At 38.9% G+C, this 15,387-nt stretch overlaps 2 protein-coding genes across 3 annotated transcripts in view; one reads left to right on the top strand and one right to left on the bottom strand.

Moving 5' to 3' along the window:
* The window catches only part of mtrr (5-methyltetrahydrofolate-homocysteine methyltransferase reductase), a 40,926-nt gene extending 34,495 nt beyond the window's left edge, over positions 1–6,431 (bottom strand). The window contains exons 1-5 of one of the 2 annotated variants that reach the window (XM_026937939.3): positions 6,297–6,431; positions 6,129–6,206; positions 795–961; positions 235–388; positions 31–148 (exon numbers count right to left, since the gene is read on the bottom strand). In XM_026937939.3, the coding sequence (XP_026793740.3) occupies positions 31–148; positions 235–388; positions 795–941 (419 nt within the window). In that variant the 5' untranslated portion in view covers positions 942–961; positions 6,129–6,206; positions 6,297–6,431. The other variant, XM_053227898.1, reaches the window with a different exon arrangement.
* A 150-nt stretch (positions 6,432–6,581) lies between these two features.
* cct5 (chaperonin containing TCP1, subunit 5 (epsilon)) lies at positions 6,582–15,387 on the top strand. Its single transcript, XM_026937940.3, has 11 exons — positions 6,582–6,805; positions 7,462–7,522; positions 7,858–8,022; positions 9,614–9,812; positions 10,685–10,877; positions 11,903–12,052; positions 12,996–13,115; positions 13,246–13,431; positions 13,576–13,713; positions 13,896–14,076; positions 15,148–15,387. The coding sequence occupies exons 1-11, from the start codon at positions 6,701–6,703 to the stop codon at positions 15,273–15,275; spliced, it is 1,626 nt and encodes a 541-aa protein (XP_026793741.2). The 5' UTR covers positions 6,582–6,700; the 3' UTR covers positions 15,276–15,387.

The raw sequence follows: 15,387 nt of genomic DNA, 5'->3' as shown, positions 1-15,387 counted from the left end.
AATATGTAATTTGACAACCCTAGTCCTTACCCTGTACCATCATCAGCAAGGCCAGTTGCATAGAAATGATTTGCCCCAAGTTCCTGGAGACGGCTGTCAATGGTTTTTCCACAGTTGCAGAAATTTGTATAATTGGTGTCCCCCAAAGCTGGATGACACAAACAAGATGATTACTCTCACTCTCTGAGAACCAGCCTGGTGCTCTCCTTTATCATCAGCGCAACACCAGTTTACCTAACAGTGTATAGTGCAGATGAGAGAAGTGATCACGGGGCAGAGATTTCTTCTTGATCTTCCTCACAAATTTCAGTGCCGTGTCTGGAGGTTCACCATCTCCCGTTGTGGAAACGACAAAAACCACAGGGCTGTGCTCTTTTTCCAAGTTGTACTGCAAACATGAAAGAAATCATCGAGATAAATCAATAACCTCTGAGCTTTAGAGAAAATCAGCAATGTAATTATGGCTGCATTAGCTTACACAGTAGTCTCATGCTGATATTACATTTTCATATCATAACTGGATATTATTTTATTATAGTTTATAATATCATGATAGTGTTTTTAAAAAAACTACTTCTCAAAATAAATATTCCTGTGTCAAAGCAACAGTTGCGTCTAATGTTTTCAAACTTTCAGGGAAGTCTTGACACAGTAACAGAATTATGGAATTGTTTTCCTGTGATGCTTTCACATTGTGACTGACAGGCCCAGAGGACACACCTTCTGCAGTGGGATTAATCCTAAGGATTTTAAAAGGTGCTATACATTATATTGAATCTTGCAGCATGTCCTACCTTGTCCCCCTTGCTCAGGCAACTGATCTCTGCTTCAAAGCCATGCTCGGCGGCCTGATCGGTGAGCTGCTCGGCTATAGACTGAGCTTGACCTTTTTGCGACCCGTACAGTATCAGGAAGCGAGATGATGAAACCCCACTAGGCATGATAACACGGGCTCTGTGGACTGAAAATCAAATGCAGGATACACCTCATGAACCTTGCCACTTCCACACATAGGTTATACCTCTAGGATGAACCCCTACCCCCAGTAAGTGGCCAATTATTTTAGGTACACCTACCTAAAAAGTAGCACCATTGCCATTTTATCATCTCTCTTGGTTGCTGCTCTGACTAATGCCCTTCTTACCTGGTCACTGACTTCCAGGTAGACGACCTCCTCTAGTCACAGTTGTGCCATATTCTTAGCATTTGTTACTAACGGATTTAATGGTGCTCTGCAGAATTTTCAAAGATTGGGAGTTTTTTTTATAAATGAACTGATAATTTTCCAGAACAGAAATTGTTTTGAAAGATTCTTGTTCTTCATGATGCTCTTTGCGTAGGTATGTTCTTTAACAAACTCCAGGAATAGGTGGAATTATATTGAAATCATGTGACACATGATACTGAAATCACAGGTCAACCCTAATTAACTAATTACACAACTCCAATTGGTTGTACCGGAACTAATTTACAGTAACCGCACAGAAAGAGGTCCATTAGAAATCTCGATCAATCCTTATCAATGTTGTTATAGCTATTATAGTTATTTAAGCCCAACTGACTGGTTACTTGAATTGAAGGGGTTTTAATGTAAACCTTAAAAAGCTTAAAAGCAGGTATAAATAATGTTAACTTGAACAGAAGACCTGCAATACTGCTCTTAATATACACTCACTGACCACTTTATTAGGAACACCTTTAGACCTTGCTCATTCATCCAATTATCCAATTAGCCAAATATGTGGTAGCAGCGCAACACATAAAACCATGCAGACACAGATCAAGAGCTTCGGTTAATGTTCACATCAGACATCAGAATGGGGAAAAAGTGTGACCACAGTGACTTTGATCATGGCATGGTGGTTTGTGCCAGACAGGCTGATTCGAATATAAAATGCTTTCAACTGTCCAGTTGAAGCCTGGGCACCACTGTGGCCTCAGATTCATCTTGGCTAAGAAGAGTGGAACTCGATGTGGTCTTCTGCTTTTGTAGACAAGATTTCTTGTTTGTTCTGAGATGCTTTTCTGCTCATCACGGTTGTAAAGAGTGGTTATTTGAGTTACTGTAGCCCTACTGCTAGCTCATCCTAGTCTGGCCATTCTCCTCTGATCTCGCTCTCTCATCAAAAAGGCATTTACACCCACAGAACTGCCACTCAATGGATGTTTTTTGTTTTTCTAGAGACTGTTGTGTGAAAATCCTAGGAGATATGAAGTTTCTGAAATACTCAAACCAGCCAGTCTGGCACCAACAACCACGCCACGGTCAAAGCCATTCTGATGTTTGTTTTGTGAACATTACCTGAAGCTCTTGACCTGTATTTGTATGATTTTATGCATTGCTCTGCTGCTACATGATGGGCTGATTGGACAATTGCATGAATGTTCAGGTGTACAGGTGTTATTGATAAGGTGGATGGTGAGTGTAATACAAAATTTTCTGAATGCTGTGGTTTTGGTCTGGATTTCTGCGGGGGGAAAGATCAGGAATAAAAAGCTCTACAATAAATAAACGGGAATAGTTGAATTTTCTTCATAAAATAAATGTATCAGATGTTTCCTCCTTGAAGAAGGCAATCCCTCTTTGACCATCAGCACTAATTTAAACAGTAATTTAGCTGTGTAGCAGGTTATCATGTCCCATCTGGCTTCAGGAATATCATATCATTGTGGATAAGATGAGCCATTACTGCTCATTTCTGTGACTGAGTAATGCAATGTTGCAACTAATAGAATTTTGTGATTATCCTAGACTTTTGCTCAATTTCAGATTGAACGTGACCATCTGTGATTCGTACAGTAGTAAAGGAAATTTTAGCTCTTTTCAGTGCTGTCAGACCAGCTCACCAATAAGAGCCGATTCTTTTAGCTCTCAAACGACTCATTGCTAGATTTTGGTGTTTGCCAATTGATTGTTTACACTGTTTGATTAAATCTCCTTGTGATTCCTGTTATACACCCATTTTGAAACAATCTACCAACAATTACTAAGGACTTTTCAGGAGAAGACATATAGAATTCTTGTCTTACTCTTTATCTTGGCTGGATATTATTACAGATACAGTTGGCGGTGAGCAGAAAAGCTATTACTCAAAAATGGTTGCAGCAGAGTCGTCCAGCGAAAGCCCAATGGTTTGAAATTGTATGTGACATATGTAATATGGAAAAGTTTACTTACAGGCTCACTGGTCACTTTAATAGGAACACCTGTACCTCTGCTCATTCATGCAATAATTCACCAATAATCAGCCAATCATTATGCAGATACAGGTCAAGAGCTTGAGTTGCCACATTGACTGTTGGATAATTACATGAATTAGCAAGTGTATGGGTGTTCCTATTAAAGTGTCTGGTGAGTGCAGGTTAAGGATCTAAACAGATATTTATGGTAAACACTGTTAGAAATGGATTATATTCACAGCTAAAAAGGATACATAACCAAAAATGGTCCAAATTTATATATCTAAACATAAAACAACCCAATCTACAACACCGGGCTTCATTTATCAATCTGGATATGAAAGGATTTATTTGTAAATCATTTGTAAGAGGATTTACACAAGAAATTTGGCATTCTTGAATATCCCATAATTTAAAAAAAATTTCATATCCTACTCGTGCTCCTGAGTGGGTGTAAATTTACGCATAAGAAGACTAACTAATGTAAAGCTCGACTTGATCGACTTCCAACCATACAATCCGCCTGGATTACTGCACTTTTATGTGCAGTGGAATATGGAATATACTGTTGAGTTTAAACTACTTATTTATTTACATTTTCAGCATTTAGCAGAGGCCCTTTTCTAGAGTGACTTATAGAAGTGTTTTATCATCTCCATTATAAACACATCCTCATGCTTGAAGAGTACCATCCTCATGATGGTACTCTTAGGGCACGGACTAAGAGTACCATCGAAAAAATGTTGTCAAAACTAGTCGTATTTTTATTATTGGCAATAATTAAAGAATATGAAAAATAAAGAAACTGACACAACACAAACTCACAAATTAAGACAACAAAAAACTTTTCACTCAGTTATGACAAAAGATATACCACCATATACAGTTCCCTCTGAAAGTACTGGAACAGCAAGTTCAATTATCTCTGTATTTCTTTGTCAATTTATATCAGACGTTCTGATTCTTACTGCTGATGAGTGGTTTGCATCTTGTGGTATGGCCTCTATATTTCTGCTCTTGAAGTCTTCTAACTGACCTTTTGTTTTTGGGGTTTTCTTTACAGCTCTCACAATGTTTCCATCATCACCTGCTATTGTTTTCCTTGGCCAGCCTGTTTGATGTCTGGTTGTTAGTACATCAGTGTTTTCTTTCTTTTTCAATTATCTCTCTTTTCTCAGCTTCAAAATGGCTTGCTTTTCTCCCACAGACAGCTCTCTGGTCTTCATGTTGGTTTATCCTTTTTATCAACAAATGCAGTGTTCACAGGTGAAACCCAGGCCTCAAAACAAGAGTAGACATTCAGAGCTATTAATTGTTTAAACAAGCAATCTAACAGGATACACCTGGGCAACAAGAAACACCTGTCGGTCACGTGTTCCAATATTTTTGATCACTCAAACAAATAAGTGGGTTCAAACAGAATGTGCCATGTTCTAAGTTGTTTAACATATCTAGAGGTTAATATCAGGAACTGAAAGCTGAAATTCTGATCTATCATCTCATATTCATCATTTCTCAAACCCAAATGTCTTCAGTATATAGCAAAAACAAAAGAATTGGCCTTGCTGTTCCAATACTTTCAGAGGGAACTGTAAACAGAAGACCTTTTCTTATTTTTTTTCTAGATTTTGACCTTTTCAGGTGCTGTTACACTGCTAAATATTCAATGCTGAATTTTTATTGGCATAGAAGTCCTTTTAATGGTATCCAGTCCTCTGTACACCTGACCTTTAATGGAGTTTTGTGGACGTCACTAAACTTTTAAAGGAGCTGTGTTGAGAACACGCTTTGCACTTTAAAGATGATCAATATACACACACGCGTATGAAGAAAATCAGCATTGCTGAAACTTTTGTAAATCCGGCAAAAATCTTAGTTCCACTTGGCTTACACAAACTTTACACACAACTTCACTACAGGATTAATAAATGAGCCCACTGACCTTAAATTCCCAAAGCTCTGTATCACTAATGTATGATACTTTTTTTTTAAATTTCAATCATCTGATCTATTTTTTCTATTGTTCTCTATTATGATTACTAATGAAAGGCTAAATAAAGCAGCACAAGAAAAAACACTTTGACCGTTAAAACAAATTTATACTTTGATTTTGTTATGAACTATTTAAATTAATGTGACAACACCAAGGTTCTACATATTTGCAATGACTGACCTCATAGTGCATTAGGTGCATTAGGGTTGGTTTGGGGATAGGCTTATAGGAGAATTCCAGCTCCATCCCTGGACTTTTGGTTCTGCAGTGAGGACCATCTTCAGAACCAAAAGTCCAGAAATGAGAGTCTGCTTCTAATATTCGCAGAAAAGAGTCACGCTCACTTTCAGTAATTTTCCATTTGGTCAGGGTCATGATGGATCCGGAGCCTATCCCGGGAATAGATAGGCAACATTCACCTGAAAGAGTTGCGTCTCGATGTTCACCTAAAAAAGAGTCGACTCGCAATGTTCGGCTAAAAGAAGAGTTGGCTCCCAAAGTTCACCTAAAAGAGTCGGCTCCCAAAGTTCACCTAAAAAAGAGTCGGCTCTGAGTGTTCACCTAAAAGAGTCGGCTCCCAACATTCACCTAACAAAAGAGTCGGCTCCCAGTGTTTATCTAAAAGAGTCGGCTCTCAGTGTTTATCTAAAAGAGTGGGTTTAAACAATAACAGAGAGGATGAAACCTCACACTCTGTGTTCATGTGAACATTAAACAAAACAACCCCGTATCATATAATGATAATCCAACAATAACTGAAAGATTTTAAAGTTTGGCAACACGCTGTTTCTTTCCGCAGAGTTTAGCTCATTTCACTTCAGGCTCATCTGATGTAATCAAAGCCTGGATTAAATAAAGCACTTGTAATACATACGGGCTGAAAAGCAGAACTGCAGATATTTATGTAGAAAACGCGCTATTATTATCATCAGAGACAGGTGATACACAGTCTTACCTTTAGATGACTAACAACAGCCACATCTCAGCCTCAGAAAGAGTTCACCCTTCACATATGACAGCATTACACGAGGTTCTGTTACACAACGGAAATACAATGTAAATGCAATATGGCAAAGTATGTGCAAATCAGCCCTCTTTAAATCATAAGGAACGCCCTTCGCACCATAGATTACTTAACATACTGTCGATCCAGATGCTATGGTAAAGTGCGGTTGTTGGCGCGAGAATAAGTAAGATCTCGCGATAGTAGAACAAACCATCTGCATTAACTGTATCATTACAGTTTTGTGTAAAGTGTGTATAATGCGTTGTTGAATGCCTTTAGTTAATGGTTTGCGCGCTTGTTATAATATTTCAAAAGTATATTGTCACTTTGAGGGTCAGAAATAAAGAAAAAAATAATAATATTTGTGGCCTCTTTGTCTGAAAGGATTTGGTTTCGTCCGCGCCGCCCCGAGATTCTTCCAGAAGCGCCGGCGAGGTGCACACAGCCTCGGGTGGAGATATTCCTCTAAAAATAAGAATAAAAAGAGTTTCCTGTTAGCTGTGTGCGTTTCGCCGTTCACAATGTCCACTTTGGGAACGCTCGCCTTCGATGAATATGGACGGCCTTTCATTATTATTAAAGACCAGGAGAAGAAATCTCGCCTGAGTGGCCTTGATGCGCTGAAGGTATCTGCAGTGAAACCAGCGGCCTCATACCAAATGCCTATATAGGGGCCTAAACCTGGTGCCCTTCCTTTAGTGTGAGATAATGGCGGCTGCGCCATATGTAGTGCACTATTTGTCTAACTGGATATCTATTTGGGATTCGGCCAGTGCTTTGCCGATTGAGCTAACTAGCCGGCTAGCTAGTTTAGCTGGACTTCTTTGTTTTTGAGTTTTAATAGTTTCACAGTCTGTGTAGACATTTAGGATTAAACTTGTTAGATTTTGACGGTTAATGTCTCGTCGGTCTGAGAGCAGTGTGATACTTTTATGAATATCTGTTGATATTGGGTGTTAGCATAGCTTAGCTAGCGGCGTGCTGCTCTGCCCATGTGCATGTGCTGCCTTTTATTTCCCGTGTAATGAAGCTTAGCTAGCAGACCATCACAGTACTGATCATCTGATTATTATTAGATTTATTATAATATATTTATTAATCTCTTAAAAAAAAAAAAAAAAAACCGTATGTGGCCATGCACGTTGAATATTTTTTATGTGTTTTTAATAATAAAAAAATTCCAATCGTATTTGTAGGGTTTGGTTAAACCGTGCACTTGTGCAGGGAAATGTGGTGGTTTAACGTTACATCATGTGTTTAACTGCATCTCTGTTTTTTTCAGTCACACATCATGGCTGCAAAAGCAGTTGCCAACACCCTGAAGACCTCACTGGGTCCAAATGGTAGGACAAAACATCATACATAATCCAGATCTGTAGTGGGTTCTGTCTCAAATCTGCCAAGTCACTGATATTAATTTGTGGGTGGTGAAGAAGAATAGGTTTCTATAATCATAGCATTGGAAAATTTTAAATTAAATACAAAAAAAAAAAATCATAATTTGAATATTATTTGTTTGAATTTGTATCACACCATCTGAAATTGAATTTTGACTGGAAGTTGAGTTTTCTCAGTTTGCAAAAGAGCAAGCTAAAATCTGAAACAGAATTTCACACTTAAGAGTGAAGGATTGGATGGTTGAAAAAATGGTGTATCGTGAATGAATTCTATTTTGCAGGACTTGATAAGATGATGGTGGATAAGGACGGAGAAGTGACGGTCACCAACGACGGCGCTACCATTCTCAGCATGATGGACGTGGATCACCAGATCGCCAAACTCATGGTTGAGCTCTCAAAGTCTCAGGATGATGAGATTGGAGATGGCACCACTGGGGTTGTAGGTGAGAAGCAGCACAACCTCATAAAACATTAGCAGAAGGTCGTAATCACCGTAGACTGAATTCTAGACCAACGTGACAGTGGAATTTAATCTAAGACTCAATCTCTGCAGTGTATGAGGGGGGAATAGGAGCCTTCAGTCCCTTACAGACATACAGCACTGTGCAAAAGTCTTACGCACCCTATTTTTTTTTAGTACAGACCTTGTTATAGATTTTTATTTTATGAATTCTACATTATTGATTCAGTACAAAAACATTTTAGATTTCCAAACATTAGTTTTCCAGGAAAATTAAATGTTACAGAAAAATGTTTGTATGTCTGTAAAGAAAGCAGCATATTACATAAGAGTCACTTTTCAGACAAAAAACAGAATGAAGGCTGCTGGGTTTTGCTGCAAAAATAAGAAGCAAGTGTGACAGTCAAAGTCTCCAGAAGAACTGTGGCTGGTTCTGCAAGATGCTCAGTAAAACTTGCAGCTCATTTCCTTGAGACTACTATTTATTTTTATTTTTTTTAACACGAAGGATTGTCACACCAAATATTGACTTTGTTTCATTTATTACTGTTTATTGCTCTTTATGGTATTTTTTTTAAATGTAGGAACATTTAATTTCATTATTTTTGAAGGCATCTTTGCTCTACAGCATTTCTTTGCATGTGCCTAAGACTTTTGTACAGTACTGTGTGTATATCCATCTGCAACTTGTTTATTAGTCTGTCTCTCGAAGCCTCTCCATCTATTAAAGTCAGCGGGATTAGTATTTGAGCTTCAGCACTAAAAGTCACAAGAGCCACAAGTTGTTCTTTTATGACATGTTTTAAGAAAAGTGTTTTATTCTTGAACCCTTTAAAGACACTAAAAGAATACAATATTAGCCATTTCCTACAAAACATCTTATTTTACTAATTTTTATGGGGGGGGTCAAGGAGGTTTGGATTAGACAGATTTTTTTCCAGCTCTCATCGTTTTGTTTCTAGATTAATATATTGCCTTGAACGATTAATTGAAGATGTGTATGAAAGAAAGGTGCATCCACCATTATTTTGCAACCCGGAAGTAAGTTATAGCACATACAGTTAGGTCCGGAAGTATTTGGACAATGACAGAGTTTTTGTGATTTTGCCTTTATACACCACCACAATGGATTTGAAATAAAATAGTCAAGATGTGATCGAAGTGTAGACTTTCAGCTTTATTTTAAGAGGTTCCACAAAAATATGGCATTTACCATTTAGGAATTACAGCCATTTTCAACAAAGTACCTCCATAAATAAATTTGTGCTTTGTTCTTCCCTGAATATAATTATTTTATGAATATATATGATGGCAACAGTGTTTTTTTTTTTGTTTGTTTGTTTGTTTGTTTTGGGGATACACGTGAAATTTAGTCTTCTGACAAGCCACTACGTGAGATTAAACAACGACCTATGCAGTGTACATAGCATATCCACTGACTGTTTTCCACTTGAGATTTGGCTGTACGGTTTAGCCTGCCTTTCAGGATTCAGTTTTCCTTTAGGCATACATCATAGCGTGACGGAAATGTTCTCTTGTTAATTGGATTTTTGAATCATTGGTGTTTCCTTTAGTTCTTGCCGGAGCTCTTCTCGAGCAGGCCGAGCAGCTCTTGGACAGAGGGATCCACCCCATCCGCATCGCTGATGGCTACGACCAAGCGGCACGCATCGCCATTGAACACCTGGATAAGATCAGTGACAGCTTCCCCGTGGACACCAGCAACACAGAGCCGCTCATTCAGACAGCCATGACTACACTCGGCTCTAAAGTGTGAGCTCACGTTTACTTTTATTTTATATCTGCCAGTCAAACTTTACCTTAAAATATCAATGACTGCCTATTAGGAAAATGAGTAAAAGAGCAAGATGTAAAACCACAAATCGTGCACAGTCACCAGGGATGGTAATTGTAATATACTCACTGTCCACTTTATTAGGAATACCTGCACATTCATGCTGTTATCTAATCAGCCAGTCATATGGCAGCAGCACAATGCAAACAATCATGCAGATACAGGTCAAGAGCTTCAGTTAATATTCACATCAAACATCAGAATGAAGAAAAAGAGTGATCTCTGTGACTCTGATCATGGCATGGTTGTTGGTACCAAAAGGGCTGGTCCGAGTATTTCAGAATCTGCTGATCTCCTGGGAATTTCACACACAACAGTCTCTAGAATTGACACAGAATGGTGCAAAAAACAAAAAAACATTGAGTGAGTGACAGTTCTGTGGGTGGAAATGCCTTATTGATAAGAGAGGTCAGATGAAAATGGCCACATTGGTTCAAGCTGCCATGAAGGATATAGTAACTCAAAATAATCACTCTTTACAACCATGGTGAGCAGAAAAGCATCTCAGCATGCACAAAACATCAAACCTTGAGGTGGACGTGCTACAACAGCAGAAGACCAGGTGTGGACCATCAGGTTCCACTCCTATCAGCCAAGAACAGAAATCTGAGGCTGTATTAAATGAGTACGATTAAATGACACAAATAAGAGGCTGATATGAAATATTTGATGAGCACCTAAAGACAGACTAACAAATCATTGGTTTTTTTTGTTTTTTATTTATTTATTTTTTTTGGGGGGGTCAAATCATGCCCTTTGTGTGAGATGTTCATTCTCTGTTGTTTCTCAGGATTAACCGATGCCACAGACAGATGGCAGAGATTGCCGTGAATGCCATTCTTACCGTGGCAGACATGGAGAGGAAGGATGTGGACTTTGAGCTCATCAAGATGGAAGGGAAAGTTGGAGGTAAACTGGAGGACACTCAGCTTGTCAAAGGTGTCATCGTGGACAAAGAGTTTAGCCATCCTCAAATGCCCAAGGTACATGTGTGTGTGAAACTATAAAACAAACAAGATTTTTGAAAAATCATTTAAATTAGACTAAGCCATATTTCTACATTTTAATTAATATCTTAACATGCTTTTTTGAGCTGTCTCTTTGATTCCACACCGTATGAAGTTATGTTATACAGATACTAAATAACAAAATTATGACCTTATTATTGGGCTAACATCTAAAATAAATGCAATAATCTGACTTAATATACATTATATGGCCAAAGGTTTGTGGACACCTGATCATCATACCCATATGTGGGTTTTTTCCCCATACTGTTACCTCAAAGTTGGAAGTGCACAATTGTATAAAATGTCTTTGTATACTGTAGCTTTACAGTTTTCCTTCACTGGAACAAAGGGGTCCAAACCTCTTCCAGCATGACAGTGCCCCTGTGCACAAAGCGAGTTCCATGACAACGTGGTTTTCCAATTGGTGTGGCAGTGGTAATAACTTTAGTGGCCTGCACAGAGCCCTGGCCTCAACCCCACTCTGGGATGAATTGGAATGACGACTGCACCTCAGGCCTCCTTACCCAACATCACTGCCTCACCTCACTAATGCTCTTGTGGCTAAATGAGCAAATCCCCACAGCCACGCTCCAAAATCTAGTGGGAAGCCTTCCTGGAAGAGAGGCTCTTATTATAACAGCAAAAGGGGGAGGGACTAAATCTGGAATGGGATGTTCAACAAGCACATATGGGTGTGATGGTCAGGTCTCCAGGTGTATTTTATGTGGTTTACAGAGCTACTTGAATAATTTGATAATGATACAACTTCGAATACTGCTGTCCTTACACTGACAGACTTTATCTCAGGAGCAAAATCCTGAGATGCTAAAAGCGATCTTATTAGTAAATCCATATTCTAGCAGATTCTCTCAACTTTGTGTGGCTGCTGTAGTGTTAGAGCTACTAAGAGAATAATGCACATTCCTCACACAGTTCCTGCCCTGGTCTGCACTCAGTATTTGACAGAGGCTTTTATGTAACACGCAATTCATTTGCAGGTCTTAAAGGACACAAAAATTGCCATCCTGACATGCCCGTTCGAGCCACCCAAGCCTAAAACCAAGCACAAGCTGGACGTGACCTCAGTGGAAGACTATAAAGCGCTACAAAAATATGAGAAGGAGAAATTCCAGGAAATGATTCAGCAGGTCAGTGTGTGATCTCTTGTATAGGAGCTGGTGAATCTGTATAGAATTGATCACTAAACAGTGTTGGTTGTGTAATCAAGCACACGCATATATGTATTAACCATCTAAATGTGTTAATTGTACATTGTATGTCAAGTAGTGGGTGTGTGCATTGAAAGATTTCTGTAAGGAGATATTTGTTTAACTTTAATGGAAGGAGGCTCCAATGTTTGCACTTTAACAGTTAGAGGTAAATCTGTAACTTTAGGATGGAGGACACTGTTTTGCGGTTTCTCAGGTTACAGCTGCATTTATTTTGCTTATTAATGTCAAGAAAAAGGGAGGGCATGACTAAAGCTGCTATAACATATTTGATAACAGGAACTAACTTGTTTCACAGACACTGAACAACATTAAATATAACTACAAACTGATAAAAAGTCATTCATTAATATAAAAATAATAGTTGGCAAATTGCTAGAGTAAGAGGAATCACACCAGGGTGATCGCATCACATCACTCCATTGTTGATTTTTCTGTATCATAAATATAATGCAGAAACTGAAACTTTGAAGGTTAAAAGAAAGTAACAAATTAAAACTTGAAGTTATATGTACAGCTGCAATGATTACTTGACATGTTTGTGTATACTGATTAAAAAAATCATAAGTGTGAATTTTAATACACCGTGCATTGTTTACTTAACTAACAACAGAAACATGTTTTAATGGACAAGCACACAGGCCTCTATTTCTAGGTAGAATGTAGTGCAATAGTGAATCTGTTGGGGCAGCAGTACGGCTACTACTCCACCAAATAGCACATGTGCGCAAAACAGTTCACTTGCAATGTATAAGCCTCTTGGGTGGATAACAAGAATGACATGAGAGATTATGATATTGTACTTTGAATGAACAATAACCAGTAAATTAATTTAATGATTTGTCGATGCTACTGCCTCCAGGTGAAGGAGAACGGTGCTAATCTTGCCATTTGCCAGTGGGGCTTTGATGATGAGGCGAATCACCTGCTGCTGCAGAACGAGCTGCCTGCTGTGCGCTGGGTCGGAGGGCCCGAGATTGAGGTAAGTCGTATTTATAATGTAATTATACAGATAATGATTACAAGTTGTGTATTTTTTTTTAATAATTATTGGAATTTATTGGAAGTCCTTGTTGATCTTGTGTTTATAATAACTCATTTCTCTGATTCAGCTGATTGCCATCGCCACCGGCGGCCGCATTGTGCCCAGATTCTGCGAGCTGACTCCAGAGAAGTTGGGCACCGCTGGCCTGGTGCGGGAAATCTGCTTCGGCACAACTAAAGACCGCATGCTTATCATTGAGGAGTGCAAGAACTCTAGAGCTGTTACCATCTTCATCCGTGGAGGAAACAAAATGGTAAGTTTTAGGAGTTTGTTAGCAAGATGCTTTGACTCTTCCCAACAGTGTCTAATCCTAAGGAATAATAACAAGCTGTAAAGTCATCAAAACACAAAAAATCTTTTTAAAATCTCACCAATGTTTGTGGTATGATGTCCTCAGATTATCGAGGAGGCTAAGAGAGCACTCCACGATGCCCTGTGTGTCATCCGTAACCTGGTTAGAGATAACCGCATTGTTTATGGTGGCGGTGCGTCTGAGATTTCCTGCGCTCTTGCTGTTAATGAAGCTGCTGATAAGGTAGAGTACAATCACACTGTCTCAACTGTGTCCTGTTATTACAGAAATTCACCTGGTGTTTTTTTTTTTTTTTTTTTTTTTTCCCCCCTTCTGCTTCTTCCTTCTTCCCCTCTGAAGTCATGATACCACCATACCTATAATTACAATATTTTTAATTGATCTAGTTTTGTTTTTCTCAATAGTGCCCCTCTCTGGAGCAGTACGCCATGCGGGCATTTGCTGATGCTCTAGAAGTCATTCCAATGGCATTAGCAGAGAACAGCGGCTTGAACCCCATCCAGACAATGACTGAGGTCAGAGCTCGGCAAGTTAAAGAAAACAACCCTGCACTGGGAATCGACTGTCTGCGTCTGTCCACTAATGGTATGTATATGTGCTCTACCAGAGGCTCTCTTCTCTGATTAGATAAACATGTTTAAAGAAAAATGTCTAGTTAATAATATAAACAACGCTGCCAGATTACTGTGCACAAAGGTAATAAAATATAGGAGCCTAAGTTCCAGCATTATCTCAAAAAAAAAAAAAACAGGATTCAGTTATTCGAGAATACAGTATTTAAAACAAACAAATCCATTCAGAACTGAAATGTATCTCCTGTTTAAAGATTAAATTTTGTCCTTTGTTTTATTGTGATCACATTCAAATGGTGACAGGCACTCCTAACCGTGTTAACTGTAAGTAAATTTCTATAAAACACATTTAAAACAATCAACATTGGCCAAAATGACCACATTTATGTACAAGTTTTGTGGCTTTTTAAACTTGGTCCTAATTATGGCCATGGTTCTCTAATATGTAGACCATCAAACCCATATGTGGGCCTGTAGCAATAAAATTTCCATTCACTGGAACTAAGGAGCCCAAACCTGTTCCAGCATGACAGTGTCCCTGTGCACAAAGTGAGCTCCGTCACGACAAGGTTTGCCAAGGTTGGAGTGGAAGAACTCGAGTGTCCTGCACAGAGCTCTGATTTGAACCCCAATGAACACCTTTGAGATAAATTGGAACACTGACTGCACCCCAGGCCTCCTCACCCGAAATCAGTGCCTAACCTCACTAATGCTCGTGTGGCTGAATGGACAAATCCCTACAGCCACACTCCAAAATCTAGTGGAAAGCCTTCCCAGAGTGGTGGTTGTCATAACATCAAAGGGGGTCTAAATCTGGAATAAGGTGCTCAGAAAGAGAGAATGAGTGTTATGGTCAGGTGTCCACAAACCTTTGGCCATATACTGTATAAGTGGTCTGAAACTTTCAATACCTTTGATTCCACATTATATCTCCTTAGATCCAGCTGTGGAGGTTCTTGGACTGCATGTGTATATTATCTGTGCTTACATAATTGGCCTTACCAACCTTTTGTAGGCTCCAACATGGACAACCAATTACCGATGCTCATTAATCAATAATCAAACTTCTTTTTATTTTTTATAGACATGAAGCAGCAACATGTGATTGAGACCCTCATTGGAAAGAAACAGCAGATTTCTCTAGCAACCCAAGTGGTGAAGATGATCCTGAAGATCGATGACATCAGAAACCCTGGCGAATCAGAAGACTGATCACGTCTCGAGCACTCTGACAGCAATGTCATTGTTTAGTGTTATTTATCATTTCATACAGCACTCATTCACTGTGTAGAGCAGAAACAACCATTAAAATGTTGTTCAGGAA

The sequence above is a fragment of the Pangasianodon hypophthalmus genome, chromosome 22, assembly GCF_027358585.1.
Source record: "Pangasianodon hypophthalmus isolate fPanHyp1 chromosome 22, fPanHyp1.pri, whole genome shotgun sequence".
NCBI classification, from domain to species: domain Eukaryota; kingdom Metazoa; phylum Chordata; class Actinopteri; order Siluriformes; family Pangasiidae; genus Pangasianodon; species Pangasianodon hypophthalmus.
This window is presented reverse-complemented; position numbering and strand designations above follow the sequence as displayed.